This window comes from Engystomops pustulosus, chromosome 6 (genome assembly GCF_040894005.1).
Source record: "Engystomops pustulosus chromosome 6, aEngPut4.maternal, whole genome shotgun sequence".
In the NCBI taxonomy this organism is placed as follows: domain Eukaryota; kingdom Metazoa; phylum Chordata; class Amphibia; order Anura; family Leptodactylidae; genus Engystomops; species Engystomops pustulosus.
Window position 1 is genome coordinate 130,346,986 of NC_092416.1, and position 27,038 is coordinate 130,374,023.

The window sequence follows — 27,038 nt, forward strand, 5'->3', positions numbered from 1 at the left end:
GATATTTTGGCTTTGGCACATTTAAATGCATTGAGTTAGTGTTTCCTCCAAGATTATAAATCTTTTTCATTTAGAAAAAGCGTCACTAAGAAAATCCATAGTTATCAGCATGTTATGGAAGAGTTGAGAAAATTCTTATATACAGGCAGTCCCCGGGTTACATACAAGATAGGTTCTGTAGGTTTGTTCTTAAGTTGAATTTGTATGTAAGTCGGAACTGTATATTTTATAATTGTATCCCCAGCCAAATTTTTTTGGTCTCTGGCAATTGGATTTTTAAAATGTTGAATTGTCATAAGAATCAGGATTAACAATAAATCTTAAGCGCAGAAGCCATTGATAACTGTTTTAGCTGTTTATTGTAGCCTAGGGCTGCTAAAGTACAATAAATTAACAATGTCCAGAGGTTTGTAACTAGGGGTTGTCTGTAAGTTGGGTGTTCTTAAGTAGGGGACCGCCTGTATAGACTTTTAGAAAAACAGACCCAGTATAATCTGTATTCTATCGTTTTATATCTCCTCTCATTGAATTGACAGCCTCCCACTTCACAAACAGAGAGAGCATGCCACTCACCAGCATAAAAGGAAAGTGACAACTAATAACCTTTTTCCCACAAAACTATGTCAACCTGATTACGGTAGCTCCACTCCAATAACATGCAGTCCTATGAACAGCAGTTTTTCCATGGAATATTAAATAACAGATCACCTCAAACAAATAAAGTAGTCCTGAGAATCTTCATGGAAGATGTTGATGTCAAGGACACGTTGTACATCTCCAGTTGGATAGATTTTTACCTGCTCATGTATATCATACCGGAGCAAAACAGATGTTATCATACACCAGAAACTGAGATATTGCCCTTTTCTTTCAAATTTGGGTTTCTGTAAAAAAGGGAAAGTATGTTTCCTTGCTAATGGTGGGTTTCCTGTATGTAGATTTAGCTTCCACATTTGTACATTATGGATGACTATTTACATTAAAATACCTTCAACCAGTTCAATATATCATCGATCTGTAAAGCATTGGGAGTATGATGTTTATATAAATACAGATTAATTATATCTTAAAACGTGATCTTTTAAAACCATTTTTTCATAAAACAATATAATAGTTGCCAAAGGTATAATTTGCAATATATTTAAAAAGAAATGCTTTATCCTGTTTTTCCCTCTTCTTATGCAGGGAATATAGCTGCACTGCTGGCTAAGTGGAGCCACCACTGATTTTTATCCCATATCCACAAATTAGGGGATATTAATCAAAATGGTGGAGTCAAACTCCTGGGAACACACTGATCACAAGAACAGACCCGGATAATGGAGTCCCATTCCCATTAATTGAATGAAGCAGCATTCCTATGAAGCATGTGTCCTAGAAGCTCCATTCAATAATATGGGAGTATCCAAAATGACCAAGAACAGCAATTGGGTAACTCTGGCTCTCCCATTCATTGTCAGAGTGTCAGTATGTTCAGGATACTCATGCACTGTGCTTGGCGATTTCCACACTCCCATAGTATTGAGAGGGGCTGCAGTGCCCATAATTCACCTCCTGCTTAATTCGGTCGAACCCCCACAAATCTGAATGTTATCCCCTATGCTGTGGATCGGGGATAACAACCGGGGGTACATTAATGGAGCCAGGTTGTTTAGAACAGGACTTGACCTAAATCTTTACTCAGTATAACTACATCTTTCCACAGTATTTGGTATTGTGGGTTAATACGAACATTTTCAGAACTGGGGCTCTCCGCTCCTTCTTCCAGTTTTGGGTCATGTTTAATTGTACATTATATTACATTTCTATAGTAGTAACAAATGCTGAATTATCAATCTTTTTTTTGGATGAAGAGTTATAAATCGCTTGGAAAACTCCAGATAAGCTTCCATCCATATCGTGAGTGTAGAAGTTCATGGTCAGATGTTTTCCTGTAACTCGGACTAAGATCATTCCTAGAATAGTCAAGCTTGTTGATTGTACTGTTTTTTAAGCCTCAATAAAACAAACACGCCAAGAATGAATGTTAAGAAAAAAAACTGTGAGCCTGGGTGTCAATTTCACAGCAAGTCAGTGAAAACAGAAAGGGGGAGGGGGTTAACAACAGATGGAAACTTCTATCCTTTGTGTCATGAACACCCCATACACATGGTTGGAAGTGCCGAGAGATGGAGATTTGCAATACGAAGGTTTGCTTACACAAATAAATCTGCATCTCTTGCATTACAGCTCTTTGCCTTCTAGGAGCTACAGCTAGAGGCCAACAGCTTGACAACTACTGCCTAATCTTCCCGGTCCCTAGTGTAAAATCTGTATCATGGCACCACCTGCCATATGCAATTTATTATACTGTTGTCTTCTTAAGTGGTAGAGGGACCTTTGGTTGCAACTATCAACGTCTGCCATCATCTTAGTTGTGGGAAACTGACAGATCTAATAATGGTACAGTGAGCTGAATGCCAAGATGATGAATCACTTAAACTTTATAATGCTAAAAAAATAAAATAGCAACAGAAAAATGATTGCATTAAAATGTGGTTGAGATTAAAGCATCTTCTGCTTCAGTAACTGGACAAATTATTGGGATTAAGTCATTACATTGTCATCTTATTCATTCCATGCGAGTTCCCATTTATTTTATTACATGAGGTCTACATCAAAGTTTATCAATCATAAACCATTAAAAAACAAACATGCAGAGCCAATAGCCTTAACATCCTGCAATGAATTGACTCCCTGTGTGATATATACTGAGAAGATTGGTGTTCCTGATGGACCCTATGCACTAGTCTAAATAGAAAACAATATATATCTATACAACTATGCTAAAAAAGGGCGTCTGCCAAGTAACCGCTGTCCTCAATGTGCGGGGCAGATGAGGTTTGTTGCCAGTGTGGCTAATTGTTAAATGAAGCTCTTGCTGTGCTGCATAGAACGCATAGGAGATGTGACACAGATGGAGAGAAATCGTTGTTTTTCATAGTTCTCTATAATAAGTTCAGTATTTTAAGGCAGTCAACATATGGTTCATAATCGCAGCATTAGAATAGTCAGCATCATCACCTCAGCATAGTGGTTTGCCTGGGAATAGGGTGTTCTAAAACAACAAAGGAAATTATTCTTTTATCTCCTTTCCACTCCAGTCTGTTTCGGTGGGTTTCATCACCGAAATGCAGGCTATAGTAGTGATGTCATGTCAACAGGCAATGACCACTGCATTGTAGCAATGGCTTCAACCAAACACTTCTGAAGCCAATAACCGGTCATGTGCCATCAATGCTACAACCACCGAAACAATTATGGCAGTGATGGCCATGATTAGAAACACACCATGCTAGTGATGGTGAGTTGATTACCAAGTCCGGCTGGTTGATCGTTCACACCCCTCTATTTTAGGTCTCCATCATGTGGAGTTTTCCAGGCTGCAACAACAGCTTACATTTACTTGGAAACAAGGATACACAAAATCAAACCAATGGAAAAAAAAATAAAAACAACTAATATCTCATGCATGGCAAAGAAAAAAAAATTAGAATTCATTAGATTTTTTTTTGTCCCCAAAATTTTGTGGATTTAATTAGCTTCTCCTTTGTCTCTCTTATGTTAGAAGCTGGTGAAGAACATCTGGACTGTATTTTGTCTGTGCGGATTGTCTTTTTGAGCTAGTTACTTTGGAAACAACGGTTAAATATTCCATCAGGGGATTTTTTTCACTCTCTGCTATTGTCTTGGTTCTTCACACTACACCTCGTGTATAATTCACATTTCCAGTATCACCAACTAATTACTCTCCCTGGAGGCTTATTGCAGAAAACTGTATTGTTACATAACTGACTACACTACTAAAGACCAAGGAAAAGGGGATGTGTTTTGGGTTATGTGGAATAATTAGGACCTTCTATAGACGATGATAATAATAATATTCTATTATTATTCTTGTGGGTATTCCTTAGAGATACAACTGAAAAATACTGCAATGTAAGAAGGAAAGTCTGTATTTTGTCTTGGCAGTACAAGGCCTGGCTTAATCTGGCTTGGCATCAGTCACTACTGCATATTGATTATTAATTAGATTTTCAGATTGCTTGTCCCTAGTAACTAGTCTTGGGTTTCTTAGAATTTCTTTTTGTTCACTGTTCTGAAATCTGTTCTGTTCTGAAAAAGGATTTTTCTTATTTTTGTATGGATATTTGTCTGATGTGATGAGGCCTTAGAAATCAAAGAAGGGCTATACAAAGCCGTATAACATGTTAGACACTCATATACATGTCCAGATAGCGTCTGCTAGGGTGACAACTTTCCATACTAGTATAGATATGCACAAAAGAATGTAGTTGACTACGGCACCAGAAAATTTTCAATTTCTTTTTTTTCTCATAATCCAATGTTACATAATGAAAGCAGGTATCCAATGTAGCATCACCATGTATTCTTCATAGGATACAGGCCTACGCATTGCAGGTGTAGCGTACACCCTTAGTCAGGGCTTAAGTACTACACCGAAACACATAGGCCTGAAAGATACATGGTGATGCTACATTGGAAAATAGAGAAAATAAAGAAATTGGAATTGAAGATTTTTCTGTGCCCGAGTGAACTATATTCTTTTGTGCAGTTGTGCTGACGTCGTGGTCCGGACGTACTCCAGAGCACGAATAAGGATGGAGGTGAGCCATTGAGCAATCTTTTCTTTATTCACTTGTATAGATATGCTGGTTACACAGTTTCCTGTGTAGAACAGCTTTAGATGTCCTCAGTACATTATGTATTATACAACGTGAAATATTACATAACCACTTGTAGCACTTTTCTTCTTGATCTTAACTACCAATGGGTAAGATTTCAGTCATTGTACCTACAGCCCAATTCATTAAAAGTTCCTACAAAAATTCTCCAAATAATCTTAATCCATTGTCATATTTTCTAATTATAGTTATAGAAATATTGCAACTATGCAATATTGTACACTAAATTAATTATACAATGCGATTATATGCTAGGTCTTGATATCTGTCTTTCTCATCTGATTGAAGTCGGCATGTCAATTTTAAAGATATTTTTACAAAGCCTGGAGATGCGTTCTGGGTCACTGGCCTCTTGGTCAACTAAGCTGAAAACAGATGGGACCTTTTGTGAATAAAGGTTAACCATACCACCAGAAAAGAGAAAACTACATCTACAACTCCATTCCTCCATATTGGCATTCACAAATATTTACTTAATTTTACTTTTTCTTTCCTATCTAAGGAGCATACTTATGGGCCACATATACTTTTGCAGTTACTGTGACCCAAAACTAGAGCACATAGAACACACCTCAACCCTGCAAAGCTTCCACAACTGGTTTCAACTCACTGATGAGATACATAATGTAGGAATTGACCATTTGAAGGTCATTGAAACGAAACACCACTTGCCTCATCATTCACAGCTCACTTTAAGATGCAGCGGGTGGATAGTTGCAGAGTCTCAGAGGAAATGGGGTGGGCACTCAACCCTTCACTCTTCAGCGGGATCTCAGTGACTGCACACCAAAATTCAGGTACGAGTAGGACCTGTCCTATCGTTGCGACCTCTCGCCACGGTTTGTTGAGACTCTGTGTGCCTCGTGCCTAATGAACGTCTAGGGCGGCCATGAACTAGCTGCCATTTTTGCTGCTAGATCGCAGCAGACATGTGAATGGAGCCTTAGGTTTTCTGTTTAAAGCCACTAAAATGCTAAAGTTTGTATTCCAAAACTATAAAACCTGATGAACAAATTTCCCACAGTAGTTCCTTGAAGCTGTTCTGCTGCAGACCGTAGTTGCAGCTTTCACTAGAAAATGTATACTTGTCTTTCCACAGCTGAAGTCCTAGCAATTTTGTGATGTGCCTGTTTTGCATTTGAAATCCAGAACATTCCTGCTCTGACATTAATCCCAATGAGTTGGGAGTAAATGAAGTCCTGTTTGTATGGGTGTAATTAACCTGGGGCTTTGTTTGCTATGTTTCTTGACACTGGTTTTATACAGAAACAGGCTGTGTAAGCGATGATTTTGGGGTGTGACCCTCTGGGTTTTGGTTGGCATCTTTAGTGAGACTTTGCAGCTTTAACAACTTGATGGTCTAACCTTTCAGTGATCCATGACTTGACAAATCAGACCCTCAGGGTGTTAACACACATTTTTTTTGTATAACTGGACACTTCAAAGGTTAAGAAGGACCCCAGTGTCAGAAACAAACTATTTTAAGCCACACACATTTAGTATTAAAAGATCAGTTACTGATTTATACATTTGCAGCATAGTACGCTCCGGCCCCATTACATTTTTAGTGATATGTATTTTGCATCACAAACTTTGTTTTTAAATTGAGCCTTTTTAAAGGCTTCTACTTTTACATTACTAAGGGCCATACGTTTTTAAGATCTGGAAACAATCCACCATGTCTTTAAGAGATGCAAATAACATATATATATATATATATATATATATACATACATACATACATACATACATACATACATACATACATACATATACCGTATATACCGAGTATAAGCCGACCCGAGTATAAGCCGAGGCCCCTAATTTTACCACCAAAAACTGGGAAAACCTATTGATAAGCCGAGTATAAGCCGAGGGTGGGAAATGCATTGGTCACAGACCCCCCCCCCCAGTATATAGCCAGCTTGCCCCCAGTAGTATACAGCCTGCCCCCAGTAGTATACAGCTTGCCCCCAGTAGTATACAGCCTGCCCCCAGTAGTATACAGCCTGCCCCCAGTAGTATACAGCTTTCCCCCAGTAGTATACAGCACTGCCCCCAGTAGTATACAGCCTGCCCCCAGTAGTATACAGCTTTCCCCCAGTAGTATACAGCACTGCCCCCAGTAGTATACAGCACTGCCCCCAGTAGTATACAGCACTGCCCCCAGTAGTATACAGCACTGCCCCCAGTAGTATACAGCACTGCCCCCAGTAGTATACAGCACTGCCCCCAGTAGTATACAGCACTGCCCTCAGTAGTATACAGCTTGCCCCCAGTACTATACAGCACTGCCCCCAGTAGTATACAGCACTGCCCTCAGTAGTATACAGCTTGCCCCCAGTAGTATACAGCACTGCCCCCAGTAGTATACAGCACTGCCCCCAGTAGTATATAGCATTGCCCCCAGTAGTATACAGCGAGCCCAGCATTAAAAAAAAAAAAAAAAAACTTATATACTCACCCTCCGGTGGCCCCGATGCGCAGCGCTGCTCCCCCGATGTCCACGCGGCTCGTCTTCAGGCATCCGCGCCCGTCTTCTTTCTTCTGCAGGGCACCGCCATTGTTCTTCCCCCGGGCGGCGCCTAGTGTGACGCGCCGCTGCTGACGTCATGCTAGGCGCCGCCCGGGAGAAAAACAATGGCGGCGCCCTGCAGAAGACAGAAGACGAGCACGGATGCATGAAGACGAGCCGCGCGGACATCGGGGGAGCAGCGCTGCGCATCGGGGCCACCGGAGGGTGAGTATATAATTTTTTTTTTTTTTTTTAAGTATACATTGACTCGTGTATAAGCTGAGGGGACGTTTTTCAGCACATTTTTTGTGCTGAAAAACTCGGCTTATACTCGAGTATATACGGTATGTATGTGTGTGTATGTATATATATATATATATATATATAATATATTAAGCCATGCAACCCCTACCCCAGCAGATACATCGAGAGGCATAGGCCTTGAGAAAGACCGGCTTGAGGGCTTGAGAAAGACCGGCGGGTTGAAATGCGCGTTGGGGTTCCTTGTCCACCAGGTAACCGTGCATACAGGTATCCAGTTCACAGATGTGCATTATTCAGCACCTAACGTATACTACCATGGATATTTTTCACGTCCTCCTTTGTTAGTATGTCTGTGTACTGGATGGGCGCATATAATACAAATATTTTTTATATATGTTACTGTTTTGGCCCATATGTCAAATTACCGAATTCCTGTATACCATACTCCCTGGTGTGTACAAACTTCTATCTCTCCTGATACTCCTGATTTTTAAGATGTTTTTATCATGCTGTGTTAAAAATTAATTAATAAAGATGTTTTTTTCTTACTCCATTTCTGTTTCCTCATATGCTTGCTAGGGTTTGTAAAGTTTTTAAGAAGTTGTTGGGGTGGATGGGTTGTTTTTCCTTGAATGTTGTGGTGTTTTTTGTTTACAAAACCAAATAAAATATATCTTATTTTAACCCTTTAAGGACCTGGCCCTTATTTGTTTTTTCATTTCCATTTTTCATGCCCTACAATCAGAAAATCTATAACTTTTTTTTTTCTACACGTAAAAAGCTTGTTCCCTCTATGTCTCTAGAGGACAAGGCCTAATGGGCAAAAAGCAACGTGTCTTTTCAGTTAATGATACCCTAATGGGGCTGGTCACAGAGAATTGGAAGGATCCTGAAAAGAAGATCATAATTTCCAAGAATTTTAGGAGATATCTTGTTTTCGATCAGGAAGTCTCTAAGGATTGGGACTCCTTCTCTAAGGTGGATGTCCAGGTGACTAAAGTAGTGAAGAAGACTGACCTTCCCTTTGAGGATTCAGCACAGCTCAAGGATCCTATGGACAGGAAATCAGATGCTCTTCTTAAAGAAAACCTTGGAGACTTCCATGCTTAGCTTGAAGTCCAACTTGTCCGCCACTTCAGTAGCAAGGACTCTTTTTTTCTGAGTAAAGGAGCTGGAGTTGCACGTCCAGGAGGAAACTCCCAGAAGTGCTCTCCTCGAAAGTATTCCTCTTTTAAGATCCGCCACTGCTTTCTTAGCAGATGCCTCTGCCGGGGGGATTCGGTTCGCAGCTAAAGAGGGCGCTCTAACCAATGCGACAAGAAGGGCCCTGTGGCTGAAGCAATGCCATGGGAATATATGCTGCAAATCCAAACTCTGCAGTGTTCCCTTCAGCGGCAGTTTCATCTTTGGCCCAGAGCTAGATGCCATCTTGGAAAAGGCCTCCAATGAGAAGAGGGTATTTCCTTAGAACAGGGAGGTTACAGAGAAGGCTTCCTTCAGTCCCTTCAAAAACCCCAAAGATTCCTTTCATGGGAAAGGTAAACAGGGTTGCTGGAGCTACCCTATGGGAGGAAGAGGAAGGGGCTTCCTTTTCTCCAACTCCTCTGACAATTCTGGAGGCAAGAAGCAGTGGCACCAGGGGGTGGAGGGGTTCTCCTAGGGTTTGTACCTCAATGGTCAAAAATTACATCAAACCCTTGGGTCCTGAACATTATCTAAGTTGGATACAGAATAAAATTCAATCTATCCCCCCACACCCTCAAGATTTATTTTTCCCTTATCCTCTGCTTTTCCCTCCACTCATTCTCTCATCTGGCAGGAAGTCTCATCCCTCATCCACTCGGGTGTGGTGATTCCGGTTCCTCACGATCTAGAAAGGTTGGGTTTCAACTCTCCGCTGTTCCTGGTAAAGAAGCCCAACAGATCAAACCAGCTTATCATAAATTTGAAGCTTCTAAACAACTTCATCACCTACAGGAAGTTTCATATGGAGTCGGTAATATCCGCTACTCAACTTATTCACAAGATTTCTGTATGTGCACCATAGATCTTCGGGATGCTTACTATCATGTCCCAATTCACTCCTCATCTCAAAGATTCCTCAGGTTGTCAGTTCTGTCTCCAGAGGGTTCTATCCTCCATTTTCAGTTTCGTGCCCTTCCTTTTGGTATTTCCTCCGAGAGTTTTCACAAAGGTCATGGTGGAGGTCGTGACCTTCCGGAGGCTACAGAATGTCTCCATCATTCCATATTTTTAAGAGAGATCATCTTAAAGAAACTCTCAGACCTGGGGTAGCTAGTTAACACTCAGAAGTCAGATTTAACACCTTCCACCCACAAGAAATTTCTTGGAGTGTTGTTGAATTCTGTTTCTCAAATGTCTTTTCTCCCTCAGGAAAAAGCAGAAAACATAAGATATCAGATCCGATCCTTCAGGAGGAAGGCTTCCGTATCTGTTAGAGGGGCGATAAAATCCTGGGCCTTCTTGCTGCCTGAATTCCATCAGTAACCTGGAGCCAGAGCCACTCTCGTGTCTTGCAGAGCTGGATACTCCGGTCATGGAACAGAAGATCTTCAGGCCTGGACAGAAAAGTCACTATCCCGTCCTCTGTGAAAAGGGACCTCCAATGGTGGCTAAAGGTGGAGAACCTGGGGAAAGGGGTTCCTTGGCACTGCCTCCCGTGTGTCAGTATCATGACCAACGCAGGCAGTATAGGTTGGGGAGCAGTCTTCCCTTCTCACTTCGCCCAAGGTTCCTGGACCCCTTCCCGGTTAAGAAAGCCGTCAAATTACCGGGAGCTAAGGGCAGTCTGGGAAACTCTGAGGACAAATGCCCTTTACCTAACAGGTCGCCATGTCCACATATTATCGGACAACACCACGGCCATTTCCTATCTGAGAATGCAGGGGAAGAACATATTCTCATGGGCAGAAGAGAACATCCTCTCCCTATCAGCAACACATCTGAAAGGAGTCCTAAACAGGGAAGCAGACTACCTCAGCAGGAGGGAAGTTTCACCCAAATAATGGTACATCAACCAGTAGGTCTTCCTTCAGCTGACCAGTCTCTGGGGCAGACCTCAAATCGACTTATTCGCCACGAGGGAAAACGCAACTACTATTCTTTGGAAGCAAACGAGTCGGGAGCCTGGACACCTGGATGCCTTCGGTCACCCATGGAACGAACCTCTCTCTTGTGCCTTTCCCCCTATTACCTTGATCGCAAGGGTCCTCAAGAAGATCTTCATGGATCAGGCAAGGGTGATCTTTAACTGCCCAAACTGGCCAAAGAAAAGCTGGTATCCCCTGCTGACGTCCTTGTCCCTACAACAGGCGTTAATACTACCTCTGCGGAAGGACCTTCTGTACCAAGGACCCATTCTCCATCCAGACCCAGGGAAGCTTCAGTCTGAATTCTTGAGATCCCAAGGTCTCTTCCGGGTTGTAGTATCTCCTCTCAAAGCAAGTAGGAAAAGGGTTAAATTTACCATATATCACAAGATTTAGAAAAGGTTTGTGACCAAAAATGGGACTTTTTCTCATATATTCTGAAAAAGTCCTGTGAGAAACACATACCTTATAAGAAAAAAAATAAGAGGAACAAGAAAAAGCCAATGTGGCTAATTAGTCTTGTAAGGAAAGCAATAAGTGAGAAAGATAAGGCGTTTTAGGTGCTAAAACGTGAAGGTAGTGATGAGGCATTACAGGATTATAGAGAGAAAAATAAATCCTGTAAAAAGCAGATAAAGGCCGCAAAAATAGAGACTGAGAGAAATATTGCCAGGGAGAGCAAAAATAATCCCAAATTATTTTTCAAGTATATAAATATTTAAAAACTAAAAACAGAGAGTGGAAGAAGGAGATGAGGAAAGGGCCAATCTACTAAATGTCGCCTTCTCAACTGTCTTTACCCAGGAAAATCCCCTGGTGGAAGACACAATGAGGAATAATGTAAATTCTTTTTGGAATGTTAACAGTTTAACCCAGGAAGAGGTACGGCGCCGCCTTGCAACCACTAAGATAGATAAATCTCCAGGGCCAAATGGCATAAACCCCGGGGTTCTGCATGAACTATGTACCGTGATAACAACCTTATAACCCAGCGTCAGCATGGGTTTATGAGAGATCGGTACTGTCAGACTAATCTGATTGGTTTCTACAAGGAGGTAAGTTCAAGACTGGATCTGGGGGACGCTGTGGATGTTGTATATCTGGACTATTCAAAGGCATTTGACACCGTGCCACATAAAAGGTTGGTATATAAAATGAGACTGCTGGGAATATTGGAAAATCAGTGTATTTGGGTAAGTAATTGGCTTAGTGATAGATAACAGAGGGTCGTCATTAATGGCACATTCTCAGATTGGGTTGACGTTACCAGTGGAGTGCCACAGGGGACAGTATTGGGGCCACTGCTTTTTAATATTTTTATTAATGACCTTGTAGTGGGTTTACACAGTCAAGTTTCAATATTTGCAGATGATATTAAGCTGTGTAAAGTAATAAATACTGAGGTAAATAGTTTAGCATTACAGAGGGATTTGTGGAAGCTTGAGGAGTGGGCAGAGAAATGGTTGATGAGGTTTAATGTAGATAAATGTAAAGTTATGCACTAGTGCCATGGAAACAAAAAGTATAATTATGTTCTAAACGGTCAATTACTTGGTAAAACTGGAGCTGAAAAGGACTTGGGGGTATTGGTGGATGGTAAACTTAATTTTAGTGACCAGAGCCAGGCGGCTGCTGCTAAAGCAGATAAAATTATGGGATGTATCAAGAGAGGAATAGATTCTCATGATAAAGACATAGTTTTGCCCTTATACAAATCCCTGGTCAGACCACACATGGAATATTGTGTACAGTTTTGGGCACCAGTGTATAAAAAGGATATAGTAGAGCTGGAACGGGTGCAGAGGAGAGCAACCAGGATTATTAGGGGAATGGGGGGATTAGAATACACTGACAGATTACAAAATTTGGGATTATTCAGTTTAGAAAAAAGACGACTGAGGGGAGACCTCATTACAATGTACAAATACCTGAACGGACAGTACAAGGATCTCTCTAAAGATTTTTATACTTAGGCCTGTGACCAGGACACGTGAGCATCCTCTGCGCCTGGAGGAGAGGCGATTTTACCATCAACATAGACAAAGGTTCTTTACTGTAAGAGCACTGAGACTGTGGAACTCTCTGCCGCAGAAGGCTGTTATGGCGGACTCTATGTACATGTTCAAGAGAGGCCTGGATGCCTTTCTGGAGAGAAAAAATATCACGGGTTATGGGTATAAAACATTTATTTAATTCTTAAAGGTTGGACTTGATGGACTTATGTCTTTTTCCAGCCTTATATACTATGATACTTTTGCGGGGATAATCCTCCTTCTCAGCCTATCCCAAATATTTTTCAGATCCTGGACTTCCTGCAGAAGGGCCTAAACCTAGGGTTATCTACCAGCACCCTGAAGGTCTAGGTTTCGGCTCTCAGTGCCTTTTTCGATCATCCTCTTGCAGATCACAGGTGGGTCAAGAGATTTATTTTAGCTGCCTCCAGGATCAGATCACAGATCCTTAATCGGGTTCCAACCTGGGATCTCACCTTGGTCCTAGACGCCCTCTCCAAGTCTCCCTTCGAGCCCTTGGAGGGTACTAGCATTAAGAATCTAATGCTAAAAACCACCCTCCTTATTGCGGTTACTACAGCCAGGATGTTGGGAGAACTTTAGGCTATGTCCATTAGAGAGCCTTATATGCGTATTCTTTCTGACCGGATCATCCTTACTTTAGATACAAGCTTCACCCTGAAAGTGGTATCCAGTTCCACAGAGACCAGGAGATCACTCTTTTGCAAGAACCCCTCTTGAAGCAGGGAAACCTTGTGGCACTGTTTTGATGTAAGGCGCTCCGTCTTAGCTTATCTACAGGCCACAGACTCCTGGCGCATAGACCATAAGCTGTTTTTCAGTTCCAGGGGAAGAATAAGGGTAAGTAAGCTTCCAAGACCTCAATAGCAAGATGGCTGAGATCGGCTATCACCACCTGCTACATGGAGCAAGGGAAAGAGGTTCCTACTAACCTGAAGGCTCATTCTACTCGGGCCGTGTCGACTTCCTGGGCTGAGAGAAGAGGCGCCTCCCTAGAACAGATCTGCAGGGTGGCCACCTGGGCTTCACCCTCTACTTTCGTCAAGCATTATCACTTGGACTTATCCGGTTCTCAAGACTTCTCCTTTGGAAGGAAGGTTCTGCAGGCTGTGGTCCCACCCTAAAACACTCTACTTGTTTTTCCAAGTGGGCCGTCATGGGAGGACGTCATGGAAAAGGTCAAATAGTACTCACCGGTAATTTGGTTTCCATCTAGTCCTCCATGGCGGACTATATATTCCCTTCCTCGTTTCTTTTATTGTTATATGTATTGTTAGAATTTGTGTTGTATCTTCCACCAGTGTAGTTATTTGGTAGTCACTGGCGGGAGGATACCGGTGGGAGGCCTTTAACCTCTCTTCTTCCTTTTCCTACAGGGGGCATCCTCCAAGTGGGCCGTCATGGAGGACTAGATGGAAACTGATTTACCGGGAAGTACTAATTCAGCATTTCACAGTAAAGATATAAGAAATGAAGCTTGGGACAGGATGGGGAGGTAATTAATAGTCATCTACCATCGGGTAATCTGTTGGTAGATGTCCTTTAAGGTACTTTATAAACTTTCCCAGCCATCTGTAATTTTGTGTGCTATGAATCACTGCCTAGAACCACACCATCTAGCTGTAGACTGCCTGTAATGCTGGTTTTGTGAAAAGAACCACCAAATGATGACAACAGAAGACTACAGAATGTAATGTGTACAACACCCTCTAAAAAGTGAAAGTTGTTTGTTGTTAAGTTTTACTAAGAACAGAAAGTTTTCCATTATGTGTTACTTATTTTAGGTAGTTTTTGTTATCCAATTCCAAATGTCATGATTTTAATAGAAAAAAAGGTTATTTGAGGATTTTATTTAATTTGACAACCTCTCTCTGAACTCGCTGCTTTTAGGCAACATGAAGTATCACAGAGGAATGTTAGGACAGGTGTTAAAATTATTAGGAAGACTTCAGAACACTCATTCAATGACACTTTTATAGGTGTTCTCACTTTCTGTATCTTCCCACATACCCCGGATGATCAAAGAGCTTAATTATATAATTATGGCAGCCTGCAGCTACCACTAGAGGGGGTTTAGTATTTTACTGCATACAGTTTAGTCGTTGAACTTTACAATAAATCAGTGTATAAATAGAATATGAATAGAATATATGTACATCATCTAAGACTGAACATTTTAGTGTGATGACTCTGATGAAGTATCATCTGGCATTGACTAAAGGGAAATAATACATGACTGGATTTGTCATAATCGAATAGAATTGAATACACTCTTTCTCCTTTGTGATGTTCAACCACAAAGAAAACATTTTGTGCACTTTAGCATCTTGTGCAAATCTTGGTCCATTTGGTCATTGGCACATGGTGCAGCGTGTTCTAGCAGCGATTATAAAAAAAAATGCATAATGAGTCATTTGAAAGCCTTCATAGGGGATGTCTTATATATAATAATAAATAGAATTCTACATTAACTGGATATTTCCAGAATATGAACCTTTGATACAAAAACCCCTAGTGATACAAAATAAAAGAATACAGTAATCCGCTCTGGCCCACATTTATTAAAGTGCCTACACCGTTTTTTTGTCTGCCATTGCACATTCTTTTCCGTTCAAACCTCTTGCACATGTAATGATAAAGTGTCTGCAACACAATTTTGTTGCGGCTGCACTACTCTCGACACGACACAAATTCCTGTTTATCATGCCGTGTCCGACAGCATTTCCAGGAAACATCACATCACCTAAGTGTTTCAAGCGCAACCGCGACATCATCTAATGTCCACCATGAAACAACTTATAAACAATACCCTCTAGTATCTGGCTGCCCACCTACCTGATAATCAGAAATACCCGAGCGGACTGCACACTGTCCTTACTAAAAACATCCAATATAAAACCCAAACTGATGGTAATCACAGTAATGGCAAATATAAATCATAAAAGATTCCATAATCAACAGAAGTACAGATACAGAGGTGAATCAATCAATGCTTGAATAACAATTGCACACAGGCAGAAGCAGAACATGCTTGTATAACTTTACACTGTCGAGTATGGTGCTGGAGTTCACTAGAGTGTCAGTTCCTATTTACATTGTGATTCCATAAAGTGTCAAGCCTATGTCTCAGTTCACACTGTAATTCTATGGAGTGTCAATCTATGGTTTAGTTCACATTGAAGCTCACTTAATTAACATGTAAGAGCAGATCAGTATTCAATGTCTGATATCCTAGCCAAGCAATGTAAATGAAGCAGTGTAAATACATATTAAATTGCTTACCTTGACATATTTCTATCTTCTATGTTTTACTATTTTCTATTTTTGTGTTTTAGTTAGCATGTATTTACATGGTGTTGTAAACTTTCATACCTCCAGGTTATGTTGCAGCATGGTGACTTGCTGTAAATTTGCAGCTGTAAATGTCAATATTATAACTTAGTTCACATTAGAATTCCATGGAATATAAATAATATAACTTACCGTAGTTCACATTAGGATTCCATGGAATGTCAATCCTAAAATCTAGTTCACATTGGAATACCCTTAACTCACACCTAAGGCTGATGGCACACGTGGCGTTTTGAAACCGTTTTTGGTGTGTTTTTAAGCAGTTTTCGAAAAACGCATGCATTTTTTGAAAACACATCCGTTTTTGACCTGTATGAAGTAAGATAATTGGTCAAACCTGTCTAAAACATATGCTTTTTCGAAAAACGCATGCGGTTTTTGACGGACTGCTTAAAAACGGGCCAAAAATGCGTTCAAAACCCCACATGTGCCATCACCCGAAGGCTGCGGTCACACTTTCAGCTAGCATTGCATTTCCTAACGCAAAGCTAGCCCACGGGAGGCAGGGCTTGGCCTGGTCACTTATGCGTTTCTAGTGAAATGCATGCGATCAGTAAGCAGCACCCAGTGTCTTGCATTGTGTGGTGATAAGATCTAAGTTATAAGAGAAAGACTCTAAAAATTCTTCTGCTGTTCTAAATACAGGCTGGAGATTTGGACATTTAACACCCCAGCAGTGCTCACACAGACCACCTTATAAAATGAATGGAGTGGGGAGAAGAGCCCTTCTACAGCCTTTCCCCAGTTTAATTATAGGTTATAGCCTACTCACTAAAGGTCACAGGTAATAAGTCCCCATCTTGATTTATAAATCAAAAGAAAATGTGGCATAATCCATATTTCCGCTTCACCAATATCCCCAGGCTTCATGTCAACAGCCCAGAGGTGGCTTCACTATAACAGGTAGCATGCATGCAGAATATTATGAGGGAAAAGCTAGAATTAACACCAAGTTTTTAGGATGCCCACAGGGCAAGATCTCAGACATGAAAGATTCTGAGGCATACAAGTTTAGTTTACACCTCCTAGTACTTCAAGGCAGTTATCATATGCCAGGACTCCTGATGTCATCACAAGCAGAGGGGATGTTCAGGGAATATTAGAATCTATTTAGATGAAAGTGTCCATCTAAAAATTGTCAATTGCCAGGCGGACAGTTTGATCAGGCCTTTCTGCTTCTCTAGGCGCCAGACTTAAAACGTCACGTAATGTATTAAGTTCTGTTTTCTTTATCTTTTTTTATTTTACCAAACTCTTATTTTTTGCATTGTATGTTTGTCTATTTAATGTGTCACTCTTTTTGTATAACAAGCCTTTTTAATTATACACACTGTCCCTTTGATATTAAACTTCCATTTAATAAGAGCCTCCTTGTGTTCTAACTATTCCATAACTCTGGGGAGACGTTACCTACATTGATTGCTTAATTTGTGACTGTAATATTATATTGGTGCATAAGATATCCTAGCTGTCTGATCAGCCTATATAGCCTTAAAGTGTAACCGTCATTCTGAGCAAAAATACTAAAAAACATAATTCTGCTCAGGTGTCCCTGGGAATCATTACTCAAAGTATTTTGCCTCTCGATCCTCATTTAATACCTTTTTATTGTCCCATAGCAACCAGGTTTTCCAGCTCTCAAAATAACGACAATGAGCAAGATGGAGGGGTTGGACCTGCACCGTGTCACCTCATCATAAGCACATGCCACTGACCAATGACTCTATCCAGGGCCGCATCTGCCATGAGGCGAGATGAAAATCTTGCCTCAGGCGGCAGAATGCGGATCCCTGTAAAGTGGGCGATTCGGGCGCCCGTTATCGCCCACCAGCTAAATAAATCGTGCCTGTGTCTTTAAGACACAGGCGCGATTTATATGCGGAGCGACACAGCGCCTTTCCGGCTGCTGCGTCGCTCCGTTGACACAGGCGTCATGACGTCAAGCCGCCTGTGTCGCTGTGCGGAGCCGCAGCTCACAGAAGAGCCGCGTGAAGACCGGAGCCTCGCGCCGAGGGAGCAGCTGCCTGCAGGTGAGTATGATTTTTATTATTTTTAATGCAATTTCATTAATTCTATTTGGCTAATAAGGGGGAGTGGGGAGGTGTCATGTTATCGTGGGAGGGGGGAAGTGCTGTATATTTTATATGGGGCCAGAATTGTTTTATACTGGGGGGGGGGGTATATATTATATGTGGCCATACTTGTTTTATACTGTGTGTGTGTGTGGGGGGGTGTATATATTGTATGGGGCCAGAATTGTTTTATACTTGGGGGGTACTGTATATATTATATGGGGCAAGAATTTTTATACTGGGGGGGTACTGTATATATTATATGGTCCAGAATTGTTTTATACTGGTGGGTACTGTATATATTATATGGGGCCAGAATTGTTTTATACTGGGGGGTACTGTATATATTATATGGGGCAAGAATTGTTTTATACTGGGGGGGTACTGTATATATTATATGGGGCAAGAATTGTTATATACTGGGGGGGGTACTGTATATATTATATGGGGCCAGAGTCATTTATACTGGGGCGGGGGTGCTCTATATATTATATGGGGCCAGAATAATTTTATACTGGAGGGCTGTATATATTATATGAGGCCAAATTCTTCTTTTCCTAGTGGGGGGGGGGTGTTATAAATTTATACAGGGTCATACTAAGCTTGGGGGCTGTATATGGGGTACAGTATATTACTAAGCTGGGGGGCTGTATATGGGGTACAGTATATTACTAAGCTGGGGGGCTGTATATGGGGTACAGTATATTACTAAGCTGGGGGGCTGTATATGGGGTACAGTGTATTACTAAGCTGGGGGGCTGTATATGGGGTACAGTGTATTACTAAGCTGGGGGGCTGTATATGGGATACAGTATATTACTAAGCTGGAGAGGATCTGTATATGGGATACAGTATATTACTAAGCTGGGGGGCTGTATATGGGGTACAGTATATTACTAATCTGGGGGGCTGTATATGGGGTACAGTATATTACTAAGCTGGGGGGCTGTATATGGGATACAGTATATTACTAAGCTGGGGGCTGTATATGTGATACAGTATATTACTAAGCTGGGGGGCTGTATATTGGGTACAGTATATTACTAAGCTGGGGGGGCTGTATATGGGGTACAGTATATTACTAATCTGGGGGGGCTGTATATGGGATACAGTATATTACTAAGCTGGGGGCTGTATATGGGATACAGTATATTACTAAGCTGGGGGGCTGTATATTGGGTACGGTATATTACTAAGCTGGGGGGGCTGTATATGGGGTACAGTATATTACTAAGCTGGGGGGCTGTATATGGGATACAGTATATTACTAAGCTGGGGGTTGTATATGGGGTACAGTATATTACTAAGCTGGGGGTTTTATATGGGGTACAGTATATTACGAAGATGGGGGGCTGTATATGGGGTACAGTATATTACTAAGCTGGGGGTTGTATTTGGGATACAGTATATTATTAAGATGGGGGGGCTGTATATGGGATACAGTATATTACTAGGCTGGGGGGCTGTATATGGGGTACAGTATATTACTAAGCTGGGGGATCTATATGGGGTACAGTATATTACTAGGCTGGGGGGCTGTATATGGGGTACGGTATATTACTAAGCTGGGGGGGCTGTATATGGGATACAGTATATTACTAAGCTGAGGGGCTGTATATTAGGGGGTGCTATATATTTACATTGGTCAGGGGAGCACTGTATGTAAAATCATGTAACATAATAACAGGGTGGGATATATTAGTAATAGGATGCAACAGATTACTTTGCATCATTTAAACCAAATATTAGGGGGTCTGTATTAATAAATTGGGGGTGTTGTATATTGATTGGTGGCTGTGCATGCTATAATTCCAGTAGAAATATATAATGAAGGGATGTTTTATATGTGGGGAGAGTGTGGTCAGTTGTGTTGTGAGGGGTATATATTATTTAGGAGTGCAGTGTTGTTATCCAAGAGACTTTATGCTGTAAGTGACAGTGGTATTTTTAGGGACACCGGGTGGAGATGTGCTGCACGGAGCTGAGGATATCTGGCCGTGAACTCAGCTGTGATACTTCATGGATTGGAGAACCCGGAATAAAGTCCTCCTGCTGGAAGAGATTGTCATCTATAAGGTACTAGATGCCACTAATGCCTCTCAGATCCTGTAGTCAGTCACACAGTGTCAGGGAGCTGCCTGTAGGGATGTTAATTGTTAGTAACGTTTTCAGCATTTACTTAACAGTGAGGCGGGGGGGGGGGCAGCATTTTTATATTCGCCTCAGGCAGCAAATATGCTAGAATCGGCCCTGACTCTATCTATCTACCTACCTATCTACCTACCTATCTAAGTAAAACTTCAGCACAGCACATGAGGGGATAGCTTGAAGACCTTGAGAGTCTCTGCTGCCATTTTCTGCTGTGGAGTGTGAGGTGATGAGGGAGGGGGACTGTGATCAATCTGCATCTTGTGTCTGTGTGGATTATTTATTTATATACAAGTGTAGGGAAATCTGAGGGGGAGATAAGTGTAGTTTTGTGGTTATTATATTTGTTAGGGCTCTTCGCAGAACATGACTGAGTGCTGGAGCACTGAGCTATGAGGAGAATCAGCTGAGAGAGGAGAGGGGAAGTGTCTCATTCTCACTCCGAAGACGGAATGTGCTTAGAAACAGCCATCTAAAGAGTCACTAACAACAGGGGAAGGCTGCAGAATACAAGAGGAAGGAGCAAGATTCGGGTAACTAATCCAATTGCAAAAGGACTTAAAATTACCTGCCCTACAACATATCAGACGTTTTTTGAAATGACGGTTACTCTTTTCACTTTATGTGGTAATAACTTTTGAATCCTTTAACATATCCAAGTGATTTTGAGATATTTTCTTTTGTTACATGATGCACTTTATTAAAGTTGTACAATTTGATCGAAATGCAATGTGTTTATGAAAAAATCTGAAATTTACCAAAAAGTTAGGAAACATGTATTTTGAGAGAGTTTTTTTCCTTACATGTTGTACTTCGATCGCGGGTGTTTAACCTGTTAAATGGCGCAGTCAGCGCGACCGCAGCATTTAAACTCCTTTGTGGGGGTCTCTGCCCCACGATCGCCCTCCCCCCTCCCCCCTGTGCCGGTCATTCTTATGACAGCCCTGATCATTTACATATAAAGTTTCAAAGAGATTTGAAAAGGCTTGTATATCAGAAACCCCATCGGGGGGCGGCGATCGGTTGCCATGGTAGCCTCAGGTCTTCGTTTGACCCGAGGCTACATGGCTTCTGCAGATTCGTTACAATGAGACAGTATTGCAGTATATGGTAGGAACGATCTAACCATCTTGGGTTAATGTACCCTAGAAATAGTGAAAAAAAAAAGGTTTAAAAAATTAATAAAATATTAAAAATTTCAAATCACAGCCCTTTCCCTAGAACTGATATAAAACATAATAAACAGTAAAAATCACAGACACATTAGGTATCGCCACGTCCCGAAATGCCCGATCTATCAAAATATAAAAACGGTTACGGCCGGTGGTGACCTCCAAGACGGGAAATGACCCCAAATGTCAGAAATGCAACTTTTACACCTATTTACATCACATAAAAAGTGATCAAAATGTCAAACAGACCTCAAAATGGTAGCAATGAAAACGTCGGCTCATTTCACAAAAAAAATGACATATCACACAGCTCTTTTTTGTACACATTTGTTTAATTTTTGAAAATATATTAAAACGCAATAAAACCCGTATAAATTTATCACCGCGATTGTACCGAACCAAAGAATAAAGCTGAGGTGTTATTTGGAGCGCACAGTCAAAGCCGTAAAAACTGAGCCCACAGCTTCGCAGTACACGGCATATTAAAATAAATAACAGTACTGGAAAGTAACATTTGTTACGCACATAATAAGCCCTCACACAGGTCTGTACACATAAAAATGAAAAAGTTATGGATTTTTGATGGTGGAGAGCGAGAAATGAGCAAAAAAAAAACCTGCGTCCTTAAGGGGTTAAATTGCTCTAGCATTGCATTAGGAAATGCAACGCTAGCTGAACATGTGACCACAGCCTAAAGCAAATCGGTGCTCCCTGTCCAACACCCTGTTCAAACAGTTTTGACAAATGTATTACTCCAACATGTATAAATGGCTCATTTTGCTGATTTTTAATTTTTTATCTCGGTTAGTTTATAACTGCGTTTTTATGCATATATACAGCATGTGTAGACTTGCTGTAGACTCGCTGCTATAAATGTCAATGCTATGGCTAGATTCACATTAGACTCTCATGGAGGATCAATATTATGGCTTAATTCACACTGAACTTCATGGAATGACAATCCTATGGCTTAGTTCACATTGGAATCTCGTGAAGGATCAATCCTATGGCTTAATTCACACTGAACTTCATGGAATGACAATCCTATGGTTTAGTTCACATTGGAATCTCATGGTGTGTCAATCCTATGGCTTAATTTACAATGGAATTCCCTTAATTCATTCCTAAAAACAATTCAATGTTTATTGACCCACATCCTAACCAAAAAGTATAAATAGATACCAAATTTCTTTCCTCACTTGTTTATCTAACTTATTTTTATATTTTTCCAATTTTTATACCTCCTCTGCAACTCTGTTTATATGCATATAAAACCTCTGGATTATGGGCTGCGTGCAGACTCCCTGCTATGAATAGACAGTACCTCCCTCATATCGTATGTGTACATCTCCACTTTTACTATGCGCATACATATGCCAGACCAAGCTATGGCAAGGTCCAGACCACATATATGTGGAGGTATGGAATTTGATATTTATTTATACTGCTTGGTTAGAATGAATACTGATTTGCTCTTAGATGTGAGTTAAGTAAACTTTAATGTGAACTAAACCATAAGATTGACACTTTGTGGAATTCAAATGTCAACTTAGCAATACAAGTGATATTCCATGGAATAGTAATGAGAGTTAAAAGGAATCTGTCACATTTTGTCACATTTTCACATGTACAGCTAGTGACGGGTTCCTGTAGAACCCTATTAAAGGGGTTTTCCCATGAAAGAAAGTTTGAAAATTTTAATCACCTATTGATGCTCACACAATACATTTTTAATCCCCTTACTTTACAATTTTACTCCATTTTATTGCTGCTTCTATACTGCAGAGACTTTATGATTCCTCTAGTGCTGTGAGATGCTGTGTGCTGACAATGTGCTTAGATCAGGGTATATATACACTTTCATTAAGCTTCTAAACATTCTAACACATAGAAAAAAGAGAGATGAGACAGATCAAAGATGATAAGATCCGTGAGATGAATAGAACACCCAATGACACACTTCAGCCCTGCTACATCTGAGCTATAAACAAAGTCCCCTCCTATAAAGATCTTATCTTGCCTATAGCTTGTAGATTTATTCGGGTCCTCGCCCCGCCTCATGGCAGATGCAGTCCTGATGGCAGGAAGTGTGTATTTGTGTGCGAACTTAAGGCAGGGAGGAGGGGCTGGAGTGCAGAAAGGAGATTTTCATGAGAAAAATCTGCCATGCTCGACCCTAGACAGAAGAAGATTTACGGTCGGAACCTGGGACAACCGAAATTGTGTACACCAGGACTGATGGACAAGCTGGAATAATATATGTGAAATGCTGTATTTTAATAACAGTGAATTGGAGAATGTGTTATTTTGTTATTCTGAGTATATTTGAGAATCTTGTCTTTGTGGGAATACACCTTTAACTGACACCCAGTAGAATCCAGGGTTGAGGTATATCAGTTTTGAAGTTGTCAAGTCTATAAATGTCCTTTCTGCATGTACATTGCCATATAGCAGTCTTGAAGGGGTCAATGGGCTAGAGCAGTTTCCATTTACAATCTGCCCCTAGACATGTTGCTGAATAGTTGACCATTTGCCGTTTTTGTTCATATATAACCTATATAACTTTTTTTCTCTGTACTTCCATATTTATTTTTAGGCAATCAGTTCAGTTATTGGGAGATTTGTGGTTCATCCCGTGGAACTTTTTAGCCATACATTTGGAAGAAGCCTCCGCAACATCATGAGAGAGATTCCCAGCCAGTGGCAGCTGCCAGTCTTCCTACTATTTCCACTCATCTTCATCAGTGTACTGATCACAGCCCTCACTAAGAGAAAGAATACCATGTGTCATCAAGCCAAAGTAACCACCAGGTCCAGGAGGACTAAGGGTGCTCTCATGCCTAGGACTTAAGTTGTATCTACCTAAAACTTTTTTTAGAATTCTTAAAGCAATACATTGGATCTACAGAAGATGAAAATGCTATGAAATACTAAATATGTGGAATATGGGAATTAAGAAATTAAAATAGGACACGTACAGTATGTACAGTTTTTGTAACTAAATTAAAGGAAAGAGGTGGAAAGACTAGAACAAAGATGTGAGTGTATTCATTGAAACTTTACTTTTATAGAAATTATTGTTTAAAACTAAGGCATTGCTGCTTTGATACTTTCAGAGGCATGAAAGTGATGATGTATTTTGATAAAACAATGAAAGAAAGAGCTGGATATAAATCAATGTAGGTCGTCCCCTGTGTTTATAACCCACATTGATACATGGAATGGATTTATGTTCCTACTGGTGCTTATTCGTCCATTAAAGGAAAAGCGGGAGGGAGAGATCTGAAACACTGTATAAGTATATGTCCATCCACTGCCTTTTATTTCTTTTTGTTTCTACGAAGGGACACCCCAAATGCTGTGTTTGAAACACTGCCCTGGAAGAGAGAAAGGGTTATTCTCCCAGCCCCTCTATATGGGTGTTCCCCTGCCCAGAGGCGCTCTTGTGCACTAGTGTGGGAGGGTTATTCTCCCACCCTCTATTATTGCTCCTTTGCCCAGAGATGCTCTTGCGCACTAGCGAGAGAGGGTTATTCTCCCACCCTCTCTATATGAGTGTTCCCCTGCCTAGAGACGCTCTTGCGCACTAGCAAGAGATGGTTATTCTCCCACCCTCGCTATATTAGTGTTCCCCTGCCCTGAGATGCTCATGCGCACTAGCGGGTCAGGGTTATTCTCCCACTCTCTCTATATTAGTGTTCCCCTGCCCAGAGACGCTCTTGCACACTAGCAAGAGATGGTTATTCTTCCACCCTCGCTATATTAGTGTTCCCCTGCCCTGAGACGCTCATGCGCACTAGCGGGTCAGGGTTATTCTCCCACTCTCTCTATATTAGTGTTCCCCTGCCCAGAGACGCTCTTGCACACTAGCAAGAGATGGTTATTCTTCCACCCTCGCTATATTAGTGTTCCCCTGCCCTGAGACGCTCATGCACACTAGCGGGTCAGGGTTATTCTCCCACTCTCTCTATATTAGTGTTCCCCTGGCCAGAGACGCTCATGCGCACTAGCGGGTGAGGGTTGTTCTCCCACTCTCTCTATATTAGTGTTCCCCTGGCCAGAGACGCTCATGCGCACTAGCGGGTGAGGGTTGTTCTCCCACTCTCTCTATATTAGTGTTCCCCTGCGCAGAGACGCTCTTGCGCACTAGTGAGGGAGGGTTATTCTCCCACCCTCTCTATATTAGTGTTCCCCTGGCCAGAGACGCTCATGCGCACTAGCGGGTGAGGGTTGTTCCCCCACTCTCTCTATATTAGTGTTCCCCTGCGCAGAGACGCTCTTGCGCACTAGTGAGGGAGGGTTATTCTCCCACCCTCTCTATATTAGTGTTCCCCTGCCAAGAGACGCTCTTGCGCACTAGCAAGAGAGGGTTATATATTAAAGTGATGGTGGGAGAATTACCCTCTCTCGCTATCCTCCAGAGCAACATTGCAGTATTTCAAACACTGCATTTGGGATGTCTTATAGAAACAAAAAGAAATAAAAGACAGTGGATGGACATATTATATCCAGTTCTTGAAATAAAGAGTGTGCCCATTCAGGGATTTTGTTCATATTTTTATCAAGATATATCATCACTTACAAGTCCCTCTAAAAGAATGTTGGTAGCAAAGCCTTTGGTTTAAATAATGATTTCAATAAAAGAAAAGTTTATTTCAATACACTCCCATCTTTCTCACTCGTGCCATTCTCTCCTCCTCTTTCCCTTATAATTTAGTTGTAACAATAGGTGGTGTGAACTGGTAACTGCTTTAAGTAGGACCCTTGCCTATTATTATTTTTATACAGTTTTTGTATATGAAATGTTTTGTATATGTACACTTAACTGGATTGTGCAGGTTCTTCTCAATTTTTTCATCATGTGATCACTTGCATAGTGATGACCAGTGGTCTCCTATATGCCACTTCTGGTATTTGTGTCCCACACCTCTTTAACCCCTTAAGGACACAGCCATTTTGCAGGTTAAGGCTCAGCCCGATTTTTTGGATTCTGACCTGCGTCGCTTTATATGGTTATAACTTTTGAACACTGTTACTTATCAAAACGATTCTGAGATTGTTTTTTCCCCACATGTTGTACTTCATTTTCGTGGTAAATTTTGGCTGATAAGTTTTGCGTTTATTTACAAAAAAAAAGAAAATATGATAAATTTTTTGAAAAATTTGCCATTTTCGAAATTCAAAATCATTGCGTTTCCAGGCAGATAGATTTACCACCTAAATAAGTTGCTGAATAACATTTCCCATTTGTCTACTTTACATTTTCATAATTTTTGATATGTCTGGATAATTTATTTTGATGTCACGCGGCTTACAAAAAGAATATCGCTTTTCCGGATTTTCAGAATTGACTATTTTGGGGATAAATACAGTTTGGAATGAAATTTTACATATTTAGCATCAAAACCCCCTATATAACCAACCCATTTTCAAATCTGCACCCCTCAAGCTATCAGAAACCGCTTTTACGAAGATTGTTAACCCCTTGAGATCTTCATAGTAATTGAATCAAAATGGAGGTGAAATTTAGAATGGTCAAATTGTTCCCTTATACGTTCATTTAGCACTAAAATTTACACATTTCCAAAATATAAAAAGAGAAAACCCACCATACAATTTGTTCTGCAA

The 27,038-nt window shown here is 41.0% G+C and overlaps 1 protein-coding gene across 2 annotated transcripts in view; it reads left to right on the forward strand.

Moving 5' to 3' along the window:
* The window catches only part of LOC140066072 (chloride channel CLIC-like protein 1), a 234,026-nt gene extending 208,035 nt beyond the window's left edge, over nucleotides 1-25,991 (forward strand). For both annotated transcript variants that reach the window (XM_072113623.1, XM_072113624.1), the window contains exon 4: nucleotides 24,007-25,991. In XM_072113623.1, the coding sequence (XP_071969724.1) occupies nucleotides 24,007-24,261 (255 nt within the window). In that variant the 3' untranslated portion in view covers nucleotides 24,262-25,991. The remainder of the gene's footprint in view (nucleotides 1-24,006) is intronic.
* The last annotated feature ends 1,047 nt before the right edge of the window (nucleotides 25,992-27,038 follow it).